The 20,027-nt window shown below is 40.9% G+C and overlaps 1 protein-coding gene across 16 annotated transcripts in view; it reads right to left on the reverse strand.

The window, feature by feature from the left end:
- The window catches only part of NAV2 (neuron navigator 2), a 517,389-nt gene that overhangs the window by 133,983 nt on the left and 363,379 nt on the right, over positions 1–20,027 (reverse strand). For 10 of the 16 annotated variants that reach the window (XM_083452670.1, XM_083452667.1, XM_083452665.1 and 7 more), the window contains 3 exons: positions 16,050–16,122; positions 12,065–12,374; positions 5,058–5,212 (listed from right to left, as the gene is read on the reverse strand). In XM_083452670.1, coding sequence (XP_083308796.1) covers positions 5,058–5,212; positions 12,065–12,374; positions 16,050–16,122 — 538 coding nt within the window. Of the gene's footprint in view, positions 1–5,057; positions 5,213–9,682; positions 9,752–12,064; positions 12,375–16,049; positions 16,123–20,027 lie in introns of all 16 variants that reach the window. The other 6 variants (XM_083452668.1, XM_083452666.1, XM_083452664.1 and 3 more) reach the window with 1 other exon arrangement.

Here is a 20,027-nt window from a genome sequence, read left to right on the forward strand (position 1 = left end):
ATGTCCGTATTGTAAAGGGGCTTGAGATACTGTATAGCCTTTTCAATTTACTTGCACAATTTTAGGTCATTTGTACCTTTAAAAAATGCTTGGGCTGATAGAGCATTCAACCTATGCTTGCCATTCTCCTTTGGAGGGCTGTGCTTCAATAGTCTTGGTGGATCAACTTCCACTGATTACATGCACCTTATATATATTCAGAGTGTAGTGGAGTTCTTACTTTGTGCTATATTTCTTCTCCAACTTCCTAGTATTTATAACTTTTATTTTATCATTACTGAATTACTTCTTATGAAATACAGTATTACTGGGAGTGTGTGTCAGGCTCGTCCTACTCGCGTGTAGGACCCTGGCAGAGACACATGCCCGACTGGCATGTTCTCTCCCTCCTGGTCAGTCGTTCGGGAGCTTCAAAAGCTTTCTCCAGCCCAAACATCACAGTGACTGATACCAAAGGGCATCAGCACGCTTACGGAACCTGCAGAGTATTAGTGGTTTGCCTAACAAACTCAGCAGCACAGCAGTTTGGCTAATCTACTTTTATTTACATATAATACACTCGGAGCATTCTGACTTAGCTCCTTCCTCTTTCTCATCAGACAGCAAAGAGAAAGAACAAAGGACAATAGTCCCACAACACAGAAACACAAACATCCTGTCTCCATCACTTCCCACTATGTGGAATGAAAACATACACCATCATGTGACATAAAACAATCCCATGACTGCAAGCACAGAGCAAAAATCCTAACATGGGGAGGGGGGGAATGGAAAGACTTGGAGACTGTGGTTGGCTACTTCCCACAGCTATATTTGTGATTGTTACACTTTTATCAGCATCTTGAAAATGTTCTGCAGTAGTTTGTAAGGGCTCATATGAAATTGACCACTTCTAGAAAACAAGAGGAAGGCTTCTCTGTGTAAAGGAGGCATTACTGAATATGGCATGTGGCTTTGGCAGAGAACCTAACTTGGAGCTGTAGGATGGCTAGAGGCGAAGAGGACACATTTTCTGAAATATGGTTTCCGTTTACTGCGTATGTTCAATTCAGTGGCAATGTGCCATGGTCCCCAGCCTCTCAGGTGTATTTCTGGATAGATTCGCTCATGAGATAAATTACTGCTAGTGCTAACCTGTTATGGACTATATCGCTCCTTACCTGCTTTTTCTGCAGGCAAAAAACTGCAGACATGTACTGTTTGTTTACTGTTTCTGTTTGTTGTTAAAAGTCAATAACAAGTCAGGTCTTTTTAAAAGGAAGCACATGTTGCTATGAGCTAAAGAATGGTAAAAGGTAACAGAACTGGACAGAATCTAATCATGCGCTTCCCAGTATTTTTGAATGCACAAATATTGATAGACTTCATCAAGTACGAACTAACAAGCTTTTGCTGATCTTATGTGAATGTGCAGCCTCATTCTGTGAAGTTGCTTGAAATTACAAGCTCTGGTAAACATGTTGAAAATATAATGATGTACAGAGAGAAAATACACCATATGGGAAAAGTTACTTATGATATGCAAGTACACGAAAACTGCAGCTGTATCTTAAATAAAATTAACCATGTTACATACACAGTATTAGTATACCGAAAGGATGGGTAACCTGTGGCCCTCCAAGTGTTGTTCAACTCCAACTTCCTTCAGCCCCAGCCATCATGGCCAATGGTCAAGGATGATGGGACTTAAAGTCCAAAAAATGTCTGGAGGGCCTTGGCTTCCCCATTCCTGAGCTAAAGTATCAAATCTACATTTTAGTCCCTGGAGAAGTTATATCAGTCTCTCTCACTAGGGGGCAGCAACATTTCAAACAGGTATGTTTTCTCACTTTCTTCTACACCATCTTTTCTACATATGGCCACCAGATGCAGGCAGTAGCTGATTTTTGCTAAGCATCCAGTGACAGAAGAGCAGTCAACAATTCTTTATCTAACCACTTTTTTAAAAAAAGTACATGAGGAGATGAAAGAGACATTTGCCTGCCGGCCAGTCACATCATAATATTCCAAGTTGCTTACGGCAGTTCACATGGGGATTTTTATCCTCACAAAATGCCTAGAATGTAAGTTAAGCTTCCAGATCATGATTAGGCCAAAGTCACCAAGGGAGTTTCATGGCTGAGCAGCCATTGGTCAAATGCTATAACCCTATGTGAGTAGGCCCCACTGAATTCAGTAGGATGTCAGCATGGGCATAGCCAGGATTTTTGTGGGGGAGGCAAGCTTTTGCTAGGGGTGGGCAGAACCTCAGATTTGTATTGATTTCCACTGATGTTTATTGATGGGGGGCAGATGTCCCCCTCCCTCCCCCCTTGGCTACGTCCATGTATGTCAGATACTCTGCCCACCATATCTCACTGGTACAGTGGTACCTTGGGTTACAGATGCTTCAGGTTACAGACTCCGCTAACCCAGAAATAGTACCTCAGGTTAAGAACTTTGCTTCAGGATGAGAACAGAAATCGCGCAGCGGCAGCACGAGGCCCCATTAGCTAAAGTGGTGCTTCAGGTTAAGAACAGTTTCAGGTTAAGAACAGACCTCCAGAACGAATTAAGTTCTTAACCCAAGGTACCACTGTACTCATGTGCTGCTGGTGATTAGAAGCTCCTCCAAGGATAACAAGACAAAGAAGCAGCATCCCAAATACAAACAGCCAGATAATTGCAGAACTGTAATTGTCAAATGGGAAAGAAAAGGTGGCCCTGATAACATTCAAGCAGAGTGAAGTTATGAATAGAGACAGCCCAGCTTTGTGTGGAACAAACAAGTTTTTACAGAGTTTTCAACTCTTGCTGAAGGTTTTTTAAAATATGTTTAGCTCTTCTGCTTTATTTTCCATTCTTAGTTTTACCTGACCTTAGTTTGGAGCTTGTTTTAATTATGCTGTATCACATTTATTATACTATTCTATTACTGTTGTTGTTGTTTACCTGTTTGCCCTTTTTGTGTAAGTGGACCTGAGAATTTTTTTTTATTTGGTGGCCTATGAATATTGCAAATTAAGACAACCACACACTTTTGGTGCACTTTTAAAATACTATTATACTACAGATCCAGGCACAGCAATCCAAAGCCCCAGCCAGGAGCCATTGGGTGGAATGGCGGGGGGGGGGGCAGATTCACTGCCGAATGAGATTAATTTGAAACCAGGTAACAGCCAGGCAGATGGTAGTAGTAGTAGTAGGAGGAGGTTACTTTATCTTTATTACTGCACTTGCTCCAGGCTGCCTGGCTTTCACTAAGAGCAGAGGAAGCCTCCACAGGGCCAAAGAAATACCTTTTTCTGTTCATAAACCCCCAGATTGAGGGCTAGTGCTGTACTGTAAGACACCAGTTCAGGTTCCGAATATCTTATCAAGTTATTTAAGTTTAGTGAAACAACCATTTGCGGCGGGGGCGGGGGGGGGCGACCATATTCTCTTAGGAAAACACTGTATTTGGCATTCATGATGAGCTGCCTCATTTCTCTGTAACATTTATAAAGCTATAGCACATCTTCAGCTATCTAGCCTGTATCCAATGATCCTTGAAATTAAATTTAAATCATGTACATTTGGTACTTTTTACCCTTGCTGTAGAAAGTGGAGGAGAGGAGAGGGTGGGAGGCAACAGGCTTATTTGTCATAGAAAAAGTCTGAGGATGTCTCCACTGGTTATTTTTCAATTCCTGTTAATCAAATATATCTATATATATAATTATTTTTTACTTCCCATTTGCCTCCACTTTTAAAAAAACAAAGTAAAAATCACAGGGCAATAGGATTCATTGGCAGGATTTGCGGGCACATATATGCTGATGAGGAAGGTTGTTTAACAATAAGGAGATTTACTTCAATTATGCTGAACCACAAATATATACACTTTGTGGCTGCAGTCGCCAGCTGGTTTTAAAGGGTAAATGCTATACACATACCATTCAATTTATCTTTTTCTGTAGCAGCAAAGAACTATGGTACAGAACAGGGTTCAGATAGTCAGCAGGAGTAAGAGTAGGAGAAATTCATTTGCAGGTGCTTGGATGTCATCTACAAAGAACTTTCTAATAATTGAAGAGTGACCTTCCTCCTCCTTTCAGCACAAGGACTAGAGATTAAGCATAAATGCATGCAGCATGGCTCTGTTTTCTGATAGCAGAAGGGCAATATGAAACAGAAAAGCAGCAGTGGGTGGGTGAGGGTGTGCTTAATGCTTTCCCCAATCAGCATGTTTCTGTTCTATATTCGTGCTGGAACTGCATTTCCTTCTGAGACCCCAAGCATGTATTTATCCCTGCAAATGTTCCTTTGGAAATCTGCTGTGGTGTTGGGAAGTTCTTGGAAGAAATTATTTGGAGTGGAGAAGTGCTATAATGGATCACTAGAAGAAAGCAGACACAAGCATAGTGCGCTGTTTCAAAGTGCCCACAGAATAGATGACAAGCTTCAAGAGGGGAAGGGAGGACAACCTAGCTGAAATTCCTTACCAGTCTCTGATACAACAAACAACTTGACTAGATAGCCAAATCCAACCATCAACTTCCTCTGATTTTGGGATCAAGATTTCCTGTTTATTGAAGACACTCTTTTCCTGACCTCCAAGTATTTGTGGAGCCATAACTGTTCCCCCCCACCACATGGCAATAAATATAAAAATATCAGTGTCAAATATTCAATCCAAGCTCACTTCCTAAATGTTATGCATAGTGTTATTTTGTGTCATTTGCTTACATATGAAAATTTATCAAATTTTCTAAGCAGGAAACAAATGAGACCAGAAAATCATCTGAACTCTGCTAGATCCAGAAACACATACAAAAGTTAAAATAAACTCCATGTAACTTCTGTGGAGATTCATTAGACTAAGAACTGTATTATGGGAGAGTCTGTGAGAACACTCCAGTCAAAGTTAAGCACATTTGAAGTTGATTTGATTTCAATAAGACAAATGCACATGTTTTAAATGCTTACTTTTGAATACATCACACCCTGTATTTCCAACTGTTTTTAAAAGCTAGATAGATATTCTACTTTTGAGAGTACAATACAGATCAGAATAACATATACTTCAATTCACATACCTTTCTCATTGCTATTTGATAGAAGGGATGGTGGGCTTGTGGGTTTGGATTTGTCGTAGTTGTTAAAGCTCTGGCTGCGCCGGTTGTTGGCATTAACTGAACTACGAGTTTTTGCTTCGCTGCCTGCAGCTGAAACTCTCGTAGGACCTGGAAGTCTGTTTTCGAGGTAAAAAAAAGGAGAATAAGCAAATGTTTCCCTAAAGCACATGAATGAATTCAAGTTAAACACAGTCAAATTGGAGGAATGTTTTCCTCCCGTAAAAGACAACTTGCCCGGTGAAGAGCTCCATGTGTGCCCTTTTGTTTACATGGAGCTCCAATGAAAGGACTTTCCTGGTTACTTTAGTGGAGAGAGCAGTTATGTGCATGCAAATAATCTGTCCATGGAACTTGAGTATTGGAGCTTCCACTAAAATGTAGCCCAGAATGACTAGGTATCCAATCTATGTCATTTTGGAAGCTTGACTAACTGCAAATAATTTTTGAAAAGTTATGCTATAAGGTTGCCTCAGTGGATTCAGTTATCTTAGTGGATTCAGGTGCCAGTCAATTTCCAGTTGATCTTCATGCCCACTGCCTAGTTGATTTTAATGCCCCCAAAAGGTCATCATCTTAGACTTGGATAGTGTGCCTAACTGAATGTTGCAGAGGTCATCTACTTATGAAAACGCTTGATACATTAGTTGGGGAAAAAAATTTCTTAGCTGAATTTCACAAACTCTGAGATGTCAGAATAAACCGTTAGCCTGTATGGGTCTGGATACACTGGCTGTAACATTGCACATGGTTGCATTGCCTTAAATCACATTGGGTGATAGCCAGTTGTGCCCATTGCTAGTGGAGAAGACTTTTGCTCATGTAGTGAGATGTCCCTTCCTATCTTATCCCCAAAAGTCTCTCTGAGTCTGCACCCACCAATTCTGTTTGAGAGAGTTAGGAGATCCTCTGGGCCATATTTGGGGAAATGTGGAGGCTGCAGGAAGAAGGAGAGGAAGGGGAAACTAGCTTGTACAACAAACCCATTGATTTCTACCAGGTATAGCTACTATATGTGCTGGATTACAGCCCCAGGCTACAATTCAGAGAATCAAATCCTTGCATATGCCCATTGACAAGTATGCGCATGAAAACACGAGCTAGCAAGGCTCTTTTAGCTAGCAATATGCATTCCATTCCAAAGGTCCAGAGCACAGAGTTTCCATACAGGGCCCCAGATTGTAGCCATGCAACATAATCCAAAACCTCTCAATTCAGAAATCAGTATGCTTAGAATTTCTGCCTTATTTTTGAAGCGGTCATTTGATCAAATCTATACAGTGCAGTAAAACTCAAAATGCAAAACAGTGCACTAGATGGAATGTTGCAGAATTTTTTGAACATAATACTGTGTGGTGGTCCTTTTTATTCTAAGGCTTAAAAAATAAAAATAGCTCACTTTGGTACAATCTGCCTAGATTTTCCCCCACCCTGCACCAGCCCATCATACAGGTTGTTATCACAATGGCTTGTGCAGGAGTTCCCAGTGGCCAATGGCTTTAATTTATAGTAGCAAATTATTTACCCCATTGTTTTCATGAATGATAATATTATTCAATAGCTTACTTTTTTCCTTTTACTTGCTCAATACAGAACTCAAGAAATGCTTGAAGTAAACCATAAAACCAATAGGCTAAAACCAATTGCAGCATTGATTCGTATACAGTTTCCTGAAGACAGAATTCCCATCTGATTAGCAACATTACAAACCTTTGGTACTTGAATGGCACTTTTAGAGCTGGGAAGAAAAGAGGATTAGTGATTTCTTCCCAACAAATTCATAAGATTGATCAGAAGGAGGATAAATGGGGAGAAGAAAAGAAGCACATAAGTCTCAGCAAATGCATGCACATGCTTTCAAAGCTTAAAGCTGGCAAGTTTGCACGCAACCCATTTAGTTCCACATCACCACAGACCACTAAAACACAGAACTGTGTAAAGTTGGCTTCCTTGCTTTCCCAAAAGCAGACTCTTCTGCTCTCAAGTGCATGTGAAATAAACCTAGGAAACCAAAGCAAGAGGAACACTAGAAAGCTTCACATAGCAGTCGTCACAAATACACAACCAACCAACCCCGGATACAGAACAGCCCACAGAAAGGCTATAGAGGAAGGCACAGAGGAACCCAGGGTGAAAGGCTAGGGAAAAATAAGGTTCTTTTTCACTTTCCATGCTTTTGTGTAAGATTTGACACTGACATGGCAATGACATTCATGCAGAGCTCATGCTGGTTGAAAGGTATAGAGAAAAAGTGTTGAAGCATAATCTTTTCACACAAAAAGGACATTTTCCCCTAGTCTTTATCTTCCCCCATGGCTTCTAGGATATTTGTTTGTCTTTCTAAAAAAACATATAAAGTGTTCTCCCACTAGGAGAACCCAGACATGGACATTAAGTATGTGGCCAAATGGTAAATGTGTAGGAATTACAAGCAAAAGAAGAGATAACATTTGACTACAGCAATTATGGAGAACTGAGATATCAATCAAAGTAGAGTGGAAGTGTTGACAATTCTAAAATATTCACCTGGTTGGATAGTTTTGTTTTGCTTTTTGAACATCTCGCTTTTTGTGACATCTCTCTAAGTACCCTATCATTCAATGTTTTAAAGTGGAGGGACTATAGGAAGTTGCAGATATATCCTTGTGAATTCTCAATAAAATAAAATTATCAGTAAAAGAAACCTGTATATCTCCTTTGCAAGTAGAAAAAAAGCTTGGAGAGTTCAATTTGATCAGAAAAAAATAGACTGCACAAGGAGTTAAGTGCACAGCATCAGTAAAATTTGGCTCCCATCACTTCTACTTCTCTATCTCAGTCTTAAAATAAGTCAGCAGGTTACTCCTGCAAGGACTCATGTCTTGTCCAGTTTCTCTCTAAAACTGTGAAAGAAGTTGCTGACTGAAATGCTGAAATAGGTGAAAAGGCATGAATTGGTAAATAATTGAGATGAAGGAAGATTAAAAATCAGTGAAGGAGAGGGGATCCTATACTAGGATCCTAGGACTAGAGGATCCTATACTAATACCAAAGAAAAATTATGGAACAAGGAATGATTTAGAATAAAGGAATCTAAATCACAAAGTAAAAATAATATAGTATAGTTTGTGCACAAAACAGGATAAACCATGGTGCCTTATATAGAGAGAGATGTTAGGGGTATTTCTAATGCAGCACAGCATGGTAAAAGTAGCATTCATCTCAAGAAAACCTATGATGAATATCACAGGTATTAATAAAGATTAGAGCTGCATTTTTGAAGTGCTGCAGTGAGATGCTCGTAGGAGTCAGAATGCATGTCAAGCTGTGGCTTAGAGGAAGACAAATGGGCTGAAACACCTACTATTCATTCTCAGAGAGATTAGATGTTCCCCAGTACAGGACACTGAGTAATCCAGAATAGAGAGGACACACCTATCTACGCTGCTGTGTTATATTATCTGACAGTAGTCATACTCATTACTCTTTTTCACCCATGAGAAAATAAGTTGTACCTTACAAGCATAATCTATAAACAGAAATTAACAAGGAAGTTAGAGCAAGGGGAAGGAGAGAGTGTCCAAACACATTCATGTATTTATTTTTTCAAGATGGATGGAAAATTCACAGGAATTGAGTCCCCTTCACACATGAATTGCCGGAAGGCAATATAATGCAGTTAACTACGGAACGCACTGCATTGTTGCCCCAGCCTAAGATGTCAACGAATGGCATGGACACCTGAACTGCCAGTGCTCATGCATTAGCTTCCTGGTGTTCAGCACTCAGATGACATGGAAGCCTCCAAACAAATAGCTGCTCATGCACAAGCTTTGTCAGTTCAGTCATCCAGGGGCAGCACTGTGCAGCACAGAATGAAGATCACGTGATGCGCTCATCATGTGATTCACCTATGAAGGGGCCTATTATGCTACTATCCCCCAAACTAGTAATATGAATTACAGATTTTAATTGTGAGTCATATACTGATGACATTGTTGTAAAAAGAAACCAAAAACATCCTCAGCCCCAAAGACAGAGAGGGGTATAATCAGGGGTCGGCAAGGTTTACCGGCCATGGCCTGGATCACTCCCATGGAGATTGTCCGTGGGCTGGACTGGCGCAGCGTGATGCCGGAAATTGCGTCTGTGCATGTCCGCGGCACCGGAAATCGTGTCTGCGCATGCCCAAACGCCAAAAATCTCTTCTGCACGGGAATGGTTTTGGGTGTCTGGGCCTGTGCAGAAGCAATTTCTGGTGCTGTGGCCATGCGCAGATGCGATTTCCGGCATCGCTCGGTGAGTCCCTGCGCCGTGATGCGCCAGTTTAACACAGCATGCGGGGGACTCGCCGAGTGGGCGGCTCGGTTCAGGGGCAGCTCATAGGCCGGTAAAACGGTCTTCATGGGCCACATCCGGCCCTTGGGCCGCATGTTGCCGACCCCTAGGTATAATACAGGATAAAATAGCTCTCTTTGCTTTGTTTTTTTCTTAAATGTTTGGTTTGAAACCAACAGGTAAGCAGTGGTAAGGTGAGCCTTGAGACATGCAAACTGGGGTTCTTGCAAGGAGGGTTTTCCATGCTTTGCATTAGAGGAAGAAAAGCTAACCTAGAAGCCTTTTTCTGACCGAGAGTGAATCGGATGATTTTGCTTTGAGATGAGTCCCTGGGTGATGCACTGCACAACAAGAAAGAAAAAAAGTGAAAGATGTGAGTGAGTAAAGAAGATACATTCGCACATGAACCCACTGAGCTGACCAAGGCGTGGGGGGTTTTTGGAACGAGATTAATCCAAGAGTTTCAGAAGGGAAAAACAATCCCTCAGCCAAATTAAACATTCAGGTGTAGTACCTTTGGATTTATCAAAGCAGCAATAGTAAGAGAGGCAACAGTATGTATGCAAGCAAATTTACTTCAGGGTCATTTGAATGAACTTTCATAAGCAAATGCTGTCTATATGCACATTTCTGGATTTGAAAAATATCCATGGGATGATCTGATGTTCACCATGTCAAAGAGCACATTTTGGTCAAGCAGACTTTCCTTTAGTTTAGTTTTTGTCGTGGTGTTAAATACCATATTTCACCACATGAGGGTGTGTTCCAATGAAAGCTTTCACCTTGTAAAAGGGATGAAATTATTTATTTTCAAATACCATGAAAAAGATACAAAAAGTAATGCAGGACTCAGGCTTAAATGGTACATTTATAGTTCAACATTTATGATCTCCACATTCAAAATGTATATAAAATATTTATCATCTGGGTTTTAATTCTGAGGAAAACAAAATTCAACCAGCCAAGATTCAGTGATGGCAATTTTGTTACAAAATGAAAAAGTAACTATTCAAAAGTTTTGATTTTTGATTCAGGTACATAATTGGGTTGAATTTAAGTCTGCAAATAATTTGTAAGGGCTATAAAATGGTTTTATAGCTCAGTTTAAAATTCGACAGAGATCATATATACTGTTATATTGAAAAATATGCAAACTGTGTGTCATGTATGGATATATTAAGATTTCTATATGAACACATGCTTTGAAGGTATTATGGAAGGTTATTCTGCAGAGAGGCTATTTCAAATAAACCAGAAAATATTATGTTCCCCAAGTCATTAGGGTTGATCAAAAGAACTGAGGTCTGGATCTGATTTAACCACAATCTCTGTACTGGAGATAAAACAAAAGAGAGACAGCAGAAGGCATCTAAAGAGCAGCTTTTTTGGGGGGGGGGGGTGCGTGAATTGGCTCAAGGGAAGGATTTGACCAGTATCTTTTTTTTTCAAAGATCCACCTTGCCAGAGCTGCTATTAAAAGACAGGTGCTTGTATTGTGCTTGTTTCTCCTAAGTAGTAAAGCTAGCAGGAATGGGGAGGGCAGGAGGAGGATTTCAAGTAGGAAGCGGCATGTAGGAGAAAGATTAAATTGCTCCTCCCTTAAGCCGATTTGCCCCTGTGCTGCTTTTACACTTTAAAGGAGACCCAGTCATGGATCTCCCACATCAAATGTATTTTGGGTCTACAAGTACATTGGTACACCTTAAGCATTACAAATGGAGTATAGCATATGTAGCTGAATGGAGACTGAAGAATCAGAATATGAATTCTCCAATCAATCGATTAGCCTGCAACCACACTGAATTTACACATAGCCAATCCAATCCAGCTGGGGATCATGTGGTTCTGGAAGAAGGATTCAGCACCTGTATCCCAAGGAATGAGGAAATCTGTGTGCACAGGGCTGCTGCAGACACAGTTCCTTCCCGTACAATCCAGGTGCCAGGCTCCCCATGTGGAACCCAGTCAAGGCATTCAAACAACATATAGGAGATGGGAATGTGCAGTGGGCCCACCCCTAACATCCCCACCCAACGTGTGCCGCCCTGCCCTGCTACACCATGGGGAAGTCTGAGGGAACTTCTAAGGATACTCAGCTGAACATTTTTAGCAGCCTCCCTGCAGGAGCCCTGATTATTCAGGCCTGCCCATTGTGTGGAACCTTCTAACCACAGTCAGTCAGTTGAGCATAATTAGATGCTCCTTCAGACATTCCTATTTGATGCACGAAAGTCTCCTGTTGTGACACTGGAAGACAGCAAGCCCACTGTCCTCACATGTTCACTCTGAACGCCTGGAGAGGGCGTTAATAAAACAGGAATTGCACAGGCAGCTGTTTAAGAGGAGGAGTGCAGGGACTCGATTGAGCAACGCCTGCTCCCACATCCACACCAAAGCACTCAGCAGTGTACACTGGCCTTTCTAACTTCTATTTTTAGGATGTTTTCTTTTGCTCCACCTCCATCTGATACATGCATTTTAAAAAATTGACGGACATTTCAAATCCATTACCCGGGTGAAAAAGAAATAGAGCTAATTCGTGTTAGCTACAGTTATTTCCAGGCGCAAAGATTTCAAAGTAAGACGCTATTTTAGCATCCGTGAAATACTTGACATTTTAAAACAAAAAGAAGATTTTGAAAAGGAACACCCACCTGGACTGCATTTCTGGTTGTGCTTTTAACTGAGGATGTGGTGCTTGCTGGGGTTGTTGGCACTGAGACTGGGGTGATGCTGGCACAGATTGTGGTGGTTGCTGCTGCTGCTGCTGTTCTTGTTGGATTTGCTGTTCTTGCAGCCCAAATTGGCACTGGGATGGAGGCCTTACTTGCTGGGGTGATGTGGGAGGTTGCTGGGATGGGTGGGGCTGTGAATATTGTTTAGGGGGCTGCTGTTGCTGCTGCTTATATCGTGACAGACTGAAGAAAAGGCCTAAGATAGCCTTTAAATTCCCATTCCTGATTTCTGCAAGACAAATCACAAGTCATTTATATCAGCATCCAATGCACTTTATACATTCAGTAGAGTTGCTTGTTTAAGCCTTAACACTATTCATAGTACTACTGACAGCTCCCTGCAAACCTAATTGATGTCACAATTGATTAAAACTGGGCATCATCCACTGAGCAACTTAGTTATTTCTCCCCTGCAGAAACTAAATGCAGACAGGGAGCTTGGTACTATGGCAGAGATGATTTAGTGAGCTAGACATCCATCAGCACTAAAGTGCACAATGGAACCTGCCATGCCTATGGCAGATCCATTCCTTAATCCAGACCAGGATTCCAGAATGCTCTGGGCTAAACATAGTCTACTTCGTTCCAGGACTTTCAGAGAATTCTGCAAGGAAGAATCACAGTTTGCATGTAACCAAAAGAAAAGAACTCTGAAATAAACCTCTCCATCTAGCAAGCATAGTCTGAGTCCAGGTTCTTATTTCTAAGACTCCCAGGCCTCTAAGCACAGTATGACCTACTGCAGTTGAAGGGGGAGATATATATTTCATTTTCCTTGGCTCCTTCTGAAGACATGTCAATACCCATGCAAGCACATTTCGGGATCATGGCAAACACTTCTCAATTAAAGAAAAACCAAGAAGAATATACTGTTAGGCTGCATTCACATGGCAGTTTATTCCATTTTCATGACATTTTGCTAACTCTTAATTTTCACATTCTATTTGAGCTTTCACATGATGTAAAAGCCACTTCCAGAACAATAGTGGAAATGGAGTGGAGTGGAGAATGCAATGCTAATAACCAATACCAAGGATGAAGGTCTACCAGGCTTGCATGTTGAGCGTGCTGCTTTATGGAAGAGAGTCATGGGCAATTTACACCTGCCAGGAATGATGCCTCAATACCTTTCATATGTGCTGCATCATGAAGAATTTGGACATCCCATGGCAGGACAGAGTCTCACACAAAGATGTGCTTTCCCAAGTCCACATTCCAGGCATGTTTGTACCTGAGTTTCAACAATGTCTTGGTCATGCCCATAAAATGGAAGATGGCAGGATCCCCAAGGCCGTGCTCTACAGGGAGCTGGCTTTAGGCACCAGACCCATTGGCAGGCTAACTCTGCATTACAAAGATGTCTGCAAACGTGGCATGAAGACTGACAACATTAATCGTGCCGTGTGGGAATCCCTTGCAGATGACCCATGGCAGCTGTACATATAGTGACTGGCCATGTGAAGTGGCCTTTTGTTGCCACAGGGTCAATCTGGATTCCCAATTTGCATGAGGGAAGACTGTATAATTCACATAGCCACCAAACACTTGGCTGGTGAGAGAGGCAAGATCATCCTATTGGTTTAGCATGCACAGGGCTAGCTAGCTGGTGTGACTCCACAAACCCTCTCGTGTGCTTTCAGTGAGGAAGTTCATGTGGACCCACCCTACGACATTGTGGCCAGAATAACTAGATGAGTGCCAATTAATTTCTAATACAATTCATGTCCCGGTAACATGCATCTTCTGATAGCGATATAGGTAACACACCCTAAAAATTAAGCCCAAGCCCAACGAATGGCATAGCAAAACATTACTGGACTTTGTAGAGTGCTGGTTTAAAAGTAAGCCATAAACTAGGTTTCAAATAATCGCTACAGATGCATTTCCTGTTAAGTTATCTCAGGAGATGGACTGAGGTAATTCACCTGGCGCTATGCCACTGGACTTTGCACATAGAGGGCACATCAACCTCTTTGTTTTTTGCCGACTAGTACAGTCTGAATTACTTCCTCTTGCTGCTCCCTTCTGTCCTGTGTGTCTGTTTAAATATATACACATAGGTTTTGTCGGTGTGAGTCTGTAGCCCAGTCATTTCCATTTTGGCCACAAAAAAGGGTATTTTAAAAAACTGAAAACAAAATACTGCCAGATGTTCTGGGTTTTTTTAGGGCAGGGGGGGTTTCTTTTTTCAGTCTGGTGTTTGGAAGCTTCCATGCTGTGAGGTTTCTGTTGTCTTGGATGCCTTGATCTCCTTTACTTCAGTTTTTTATATTATTTCTCTTCTTCTTTTCCCCTTGTGACACAAACCAGTCAAATCACAATTGGGAGCAAAAGAAGCCACACAGAAAGTTAGCTGAAGAGGCTCAGTACTAAGCAAGTAGGAGGAGGAGGAGGAAGAGAAGAAGTAGCAGCAGCATGGAGGAACAGACTTGCATGTGAAAATATGCTTTCCTGGCAGGACTTTCATATAATTTCATATCAACAACTTCAAACATAATGTTTTTCAATGGAGTCACTCAGCTGCGATTCAACAAATTTTGATGATGTAAAGGCATGTGTGAACCAGCCCTTGACTGGAAGAAACCCTTTCCCGAAAAACTCGAAAGCTATCATGTCCTTGTACAGGGGAAAACAAAAAAAAGGCTTGTTGAATTTCTGGGCTCCCCTTGTTTTGGATTTTAAAGTCATATTTTGTATGTACAGTACTTGTCTGCCACTTAGTGCTCTTACTTTAAAGATAAATATAATTCAGCCTGAGAGTGGAAGACAGAAAGAAAAAGTATAATTATCCCATTGGCATAAGCAGCTGGGATTCCCTCCGTGCTCAGTGTTCTTGTTTAGAGCCAGGAGATTCCATTTGCTGGCAACCGGGATTCTCCTACCAAGGGAATGAGGGAATCTTTCCCGTGTCAGACGAGAGTTGATCTGTTGATCTTCCATTTAAGCATTCTGGCAGCTGACATGTATAAATGTGCTCTCAAAGCAGCAGTGTGAACTCAAGGAAATTGTGGCAGCTTTTGCTGTCAAGGTAAACCTTATTCGCAAGTAAAAATGCATACAAAACTCACACAATCTGTCCTTCACATAAATGACCAAGAATAAAACAGGCTCACCTGTATTTGCAAATCCAACTGCTAATTTTGAGAATAGTGAGGAGGGGTAAGAGAAAGCGTTCAGCGGCAGATTTAACTGCCATTTATTGAAGCGGCTAACTCCTGCTTCCGCTTGCAAACATGCAAGTGAAAGTAAAATAGCAACTCAGAGCTGAGATGAACATACAAATAGCTTCTCCACGCAGCCCAATCAAGGATCACCTTTTGTGTGCACAATGACTCTGATGCAAACAAGAGTTTCCCTATTGACCTCATAGCACCAGGAACAGCTCAATGTGTCTATCCCAAGTGAATATCAGGAGTTGCCCACAGAGCTTGGATAAGAGCCAGACAACATACAGCTTGTTTTTAATTAAGCAGGCATGAAACATACCTAATTCATGATTATGCCATGAAGGAGTTTAAACAATTACAGTCTGAGCACTGGATTATTTTATATCAACACCTTTAAGACATATGATCTCTATAGATAAATTAACCACAAAGCACAATTCATTGCCTGAATCTGGTTTGGCCAACTCAGTGCACACAAATCAGTCAAAGTCAAAATTGTGTTACCCTTAGAATGATTAACAAGCTAACTTCTATTTATACTTTACACCTAGTATTAGGTGAAACAGATACACTGCTATCTTGGACTCCAATAAACTTGAAAGCAGGTTACGATATAAAATATTTATTCACACTGATGGTGGTTATTATTTATTTTTTTGTCATCATCATAATCTATAAGACTGTCCTGTAGCTCCACTAATCTTGTTGCTATATAAATACTACAAATACGGACTCACCTTCTGCAGACAGTCCCTGTATGTTTATTCCTTTGGCAGCCAAAAAACTCAGGCACGCATCTATATTTTCAATCTTAAAAAGAGAAAAAGGAGAAAGAGAGAGGGAATGAGAGATAAATGAAAATGCATTACTGCACCCTTTTTTCATCCTACTATTCATGTGAAATCAACTTGTCAGGCAGAAGTTCATGTCAAAATCCTCTGCTTAATACTTTACGTTATTATTTATTACAATTATAACCCTCATATTCTCCAAGTAGCTACACCAACATGACACCTTCTGAGCAGGCCATAGTGAATTGCTTATGTTTGTGCAGACCACAATACCTTATGCTCTTATCACTCATATAATAGAAAGACAATGCAGACCTGTCCTTAACTTGCATTAGATACCACAGGGAGAATAAGCCCTATGGGAAATGGTTTGTGTGACACAGTTCTACATGTGGTTCGGGTGGTTCAGGTAACAAAATCTTTATTTGGGGGAACCTTTTTATGACACGGTTAAGATTGCCTCGACCAAATAAGGATCTCTCTCTCAGACACACATATGCCTGCCAACTGATTTAGAGCCAGTTTGTTCCCAGCTGTGCCACGCTACCAGCGCAATATACAAATGGGTCCCAAGAGTAATTTTTCCAATGTTTCTTGTCACTGTCTGCTGAAAATAAACATGGGGCACCATATTTGTTTGATGTGAGGAAAGTTTCTCATTTACTCCTAGGTGGGACAGCTGGCAGAAATTTCCAGTCATGGAGGCAGTAGAATTCAAAAAAGGAAACTAGAAACCTCAACTGGAATCCAGAGCATGTTTACTCACATCATTCTCTAAATGGTATGAATAGCAGCTGATTACTGAAGGCAACGGCTGTTTCTCATGGTGAGTCTCTTCTTCGTTTAAAATAAAGAGAACTACAAAATGGGCTATGCAGATACAGTGGTACCTCAGGTTACATACGCTTCAGGTTACATACACTTCAGGTTACAGACTCCGTTAACCCAGAAATATTGCTTCAGGTTAAGAACTTTGCTTCAGGATGAGAACAGAAATTGTGCTCTGGTGGTGCGGCAGCAGCAGGAGGCCCCATTAGCTAAAGTGGTGCTTCAGGTTAAGAACAGTTTCAGGTTAAGTACGGACCTCCGGAACGAATTAAGTACTTAACCCGAGGTACCACTGTATTCAGAATTTCTTTCAATGTGACTAGAGCATGGGAGTATTATCACTATAAACTTCATTTGGCCAGAAAAATCATTGTGGGGGTAACATTCCCTTCCCCAGCAATCCTAATGTAAAATTATTTCTCTCTGTCCTCTTATTTAAAGGCACACCAGCTCCAAGTTCAATTACCACCAGGTATCTAAACAAAAACTGAAAGTATTGCTTTTGAGACTAAAGAAGAGCTATCCCTCTCTCCTCTCCCCCTGCAAAAAATATCTCTGGGTTTTCTAATTTATATGGCCTGGTCAAGACACGCAGAAGAAGGAAATAGTAGAATCCTGAGGTGATAAAGTGAGCTATGCCACTTCAGGCTGAAGAAGGGGAGCACCATTTTTAATGCTCCTGCATGGAAACCAACAACCCCCCAGAGCAAAACCCAAGACCCTATGATTAATGTTTTTAACCTAGCCTGTTCCTATTGTGCTGGATTTCTTTTTGCAGGAGGTTTTTGTTTTCTTAACACAAGAAATGTGATTGCCTAACTGCAGTTGGTATAATCCATTCTACCAGGTGAGAATTCTACTACCTTATTCTTACCTCATTATGCTGTGTGTGTAAACCAGGCCTATATCATGCAGGAGAAACTTCTGCCACTTCTAACTGCAAGTAAGGGAACCGGTTTTGAAACTGATTCTCCATATAAAAAGCTCATTATGTATAGTAAAATAACACACACAATAAAAATGTTTACCCTAATATTATAAAACATTTTAGTCTATGACCACAATATGGATAGTATCATATAGTTTAATCAGTAGGTGGTACTGGAGTTATATCTGGGTGGAGTGTGAAGTTTCCTGTAAATGTTCTTGTTTAATGCACAAAAGAGTTATTGGCTATGTACACACTTCAGTTTACTCTGCATCCTCTATGCTACCACTGCTGGTTTGGGAAGCAGTGTACACGCAACATTAGCCACAATCCATATCTATCCTGTTTTTTTACTTATGAAACACTGCATATTGATGAATTTCCCCCCAAACCAGCTTTGATCCAAATTAAGAAAAGGAATGTCTGAGCGGCATTTTACGCCGTTAATGTGACTCAGTCCTTGCCTTGCTATGTGACAGTCTTCATCCAAATCTTCAATGACAAACACCATACATCTGTGGTCCATCATTTATTCTGCACATTCATACTAAAACACACACTTTCAATTTTACTATACAGGGCTTGATGTTTTACTGTACACACACACAGTGCTTTTTTCTGGGGGGACACAGAGGTACACATACCCCTAAACATTTTGTGGATCTAAGTTTGGCCTCACTGAGGGACAGTATTTCAATATGAATAGGAAAATGAGAGTACCCCTAAACATTTATTTAAGAAAAAAACACGGGGTGGGTGTATGAGTGAGTGAATGTGTGTGTGTGTGTGTGTGTGTGAGAGAGAGAGAGAGAGAGAGAGAGAGAGAGAGAGAGAGAGAGAGAGCGCTACAACTAAAACTATATTTGGTCACATATCGTTTAATAGCAAACCTGCCTTGCTGCAAAGTGCACATAATGTAGGCTTAAACAGCAGCCAATAAAGATCTGAGCTGGAAAAAGCATAAGTAGTAAAATCTTTCTAGCTTAGTAAGCATGTCTGGTAAATGTCACTAATCACAGCAGAGAGAAGACTTTAAAAAACGGTTTGTGTAGCTTCTTCATGGCCATCAGTTAGCACATCTAGAATTAAGATACACTGTTCAATCTATTCTTTCACCTCAGTTACCATTGTCTAAGTCTGACAAATATGAAAAGTGAAGAAACCAGGAAGAGAGAGTGTGCAGAAGGTTGCATATGTTTCAAGTAATGGGTGTTAAACAAAGTATCCACGTGGGAGTCCGGAAATGCAACTAGGCATGCCCTATTTCCTTGCACAGTCACAGCTGATTTCAGGGCATCAAAATTGTTATTAAGACCCAAAATCCACTATGAAGCATGAAGGAACCAGAAAGGTTCGTTCTGTAGTGGCTTCCTGCATCCTGCAACCCTCCATTGTCAGAATCCTATGCAGCTGATATACAAGTCCCATCCTCTGGCTTCCAAGTGCCCAGCATGAAATCTAGTAAGTTGCATACCCTTAACAAATGATGTAGGACACTGCGGACCATCTTGGGTGTGAGTCCTGAAAGACCTGGCTCCCTGCCTTGCAGGCCTTTTCCACCTGGCCTGAGACAGCGGGGACCTTGACTGACTTCAGCTACGAAAACTGAGGCTGTTGAACAGACACTTGGGTTGGGGTATTATTTAAGGAGTTTCTGTTGAGAGGAGGGTTGTTGCTGTTATCGAAAATATTTTTTGTATTTTTATTTTTAGATCTTATTATGATTTAGTGTGGAAATTGTTGATTTGGTTGTGTACCTTTTGATGCATTGTTTTTATTTTTTATGACTATTTTTGTTATATTTGCAAATTATGAGATTTTTTTCATGTTAAGCATGATCTGAATTATGGAAAGGCGGCATGCAAAGAAAAGGTGTGTGTGTGTTTGTGTGTGTGTGTGTGTGTGTATGAGATCCTAACCCAACAGGACACCATCATGTGCAGTTGGTCCTCTGACCCAAAGTTTTTTTTTAAAAAAGAACTTTTTGTACTCATTTCAGAAAGCAATTAGAGCTAGTTCACAAACCCTGCCAGTAGCCATTTATTAAAGACTTGATGTCAGATCAGACAGAAAATAATCCAGCACCCATAGAAGAAAGGGAAGGATCCATCCCTTTTACCCTCTTCAAATATATGATTGGTTCTACCATTGCTGAATACAGTACTGTG

Source organism: Podarcis tiliguerta, assembly GCF_965153285.1.
Source record: "Podarcis tiliguerta genome assembly, chromosome: 1".
NCBI classification, from domain to species: Eukaryota; Metazoa; Chordata; class Lepidosauria; order Squamata; family Lacertidae; genus Podarcis; species Podarcis tiliguerta.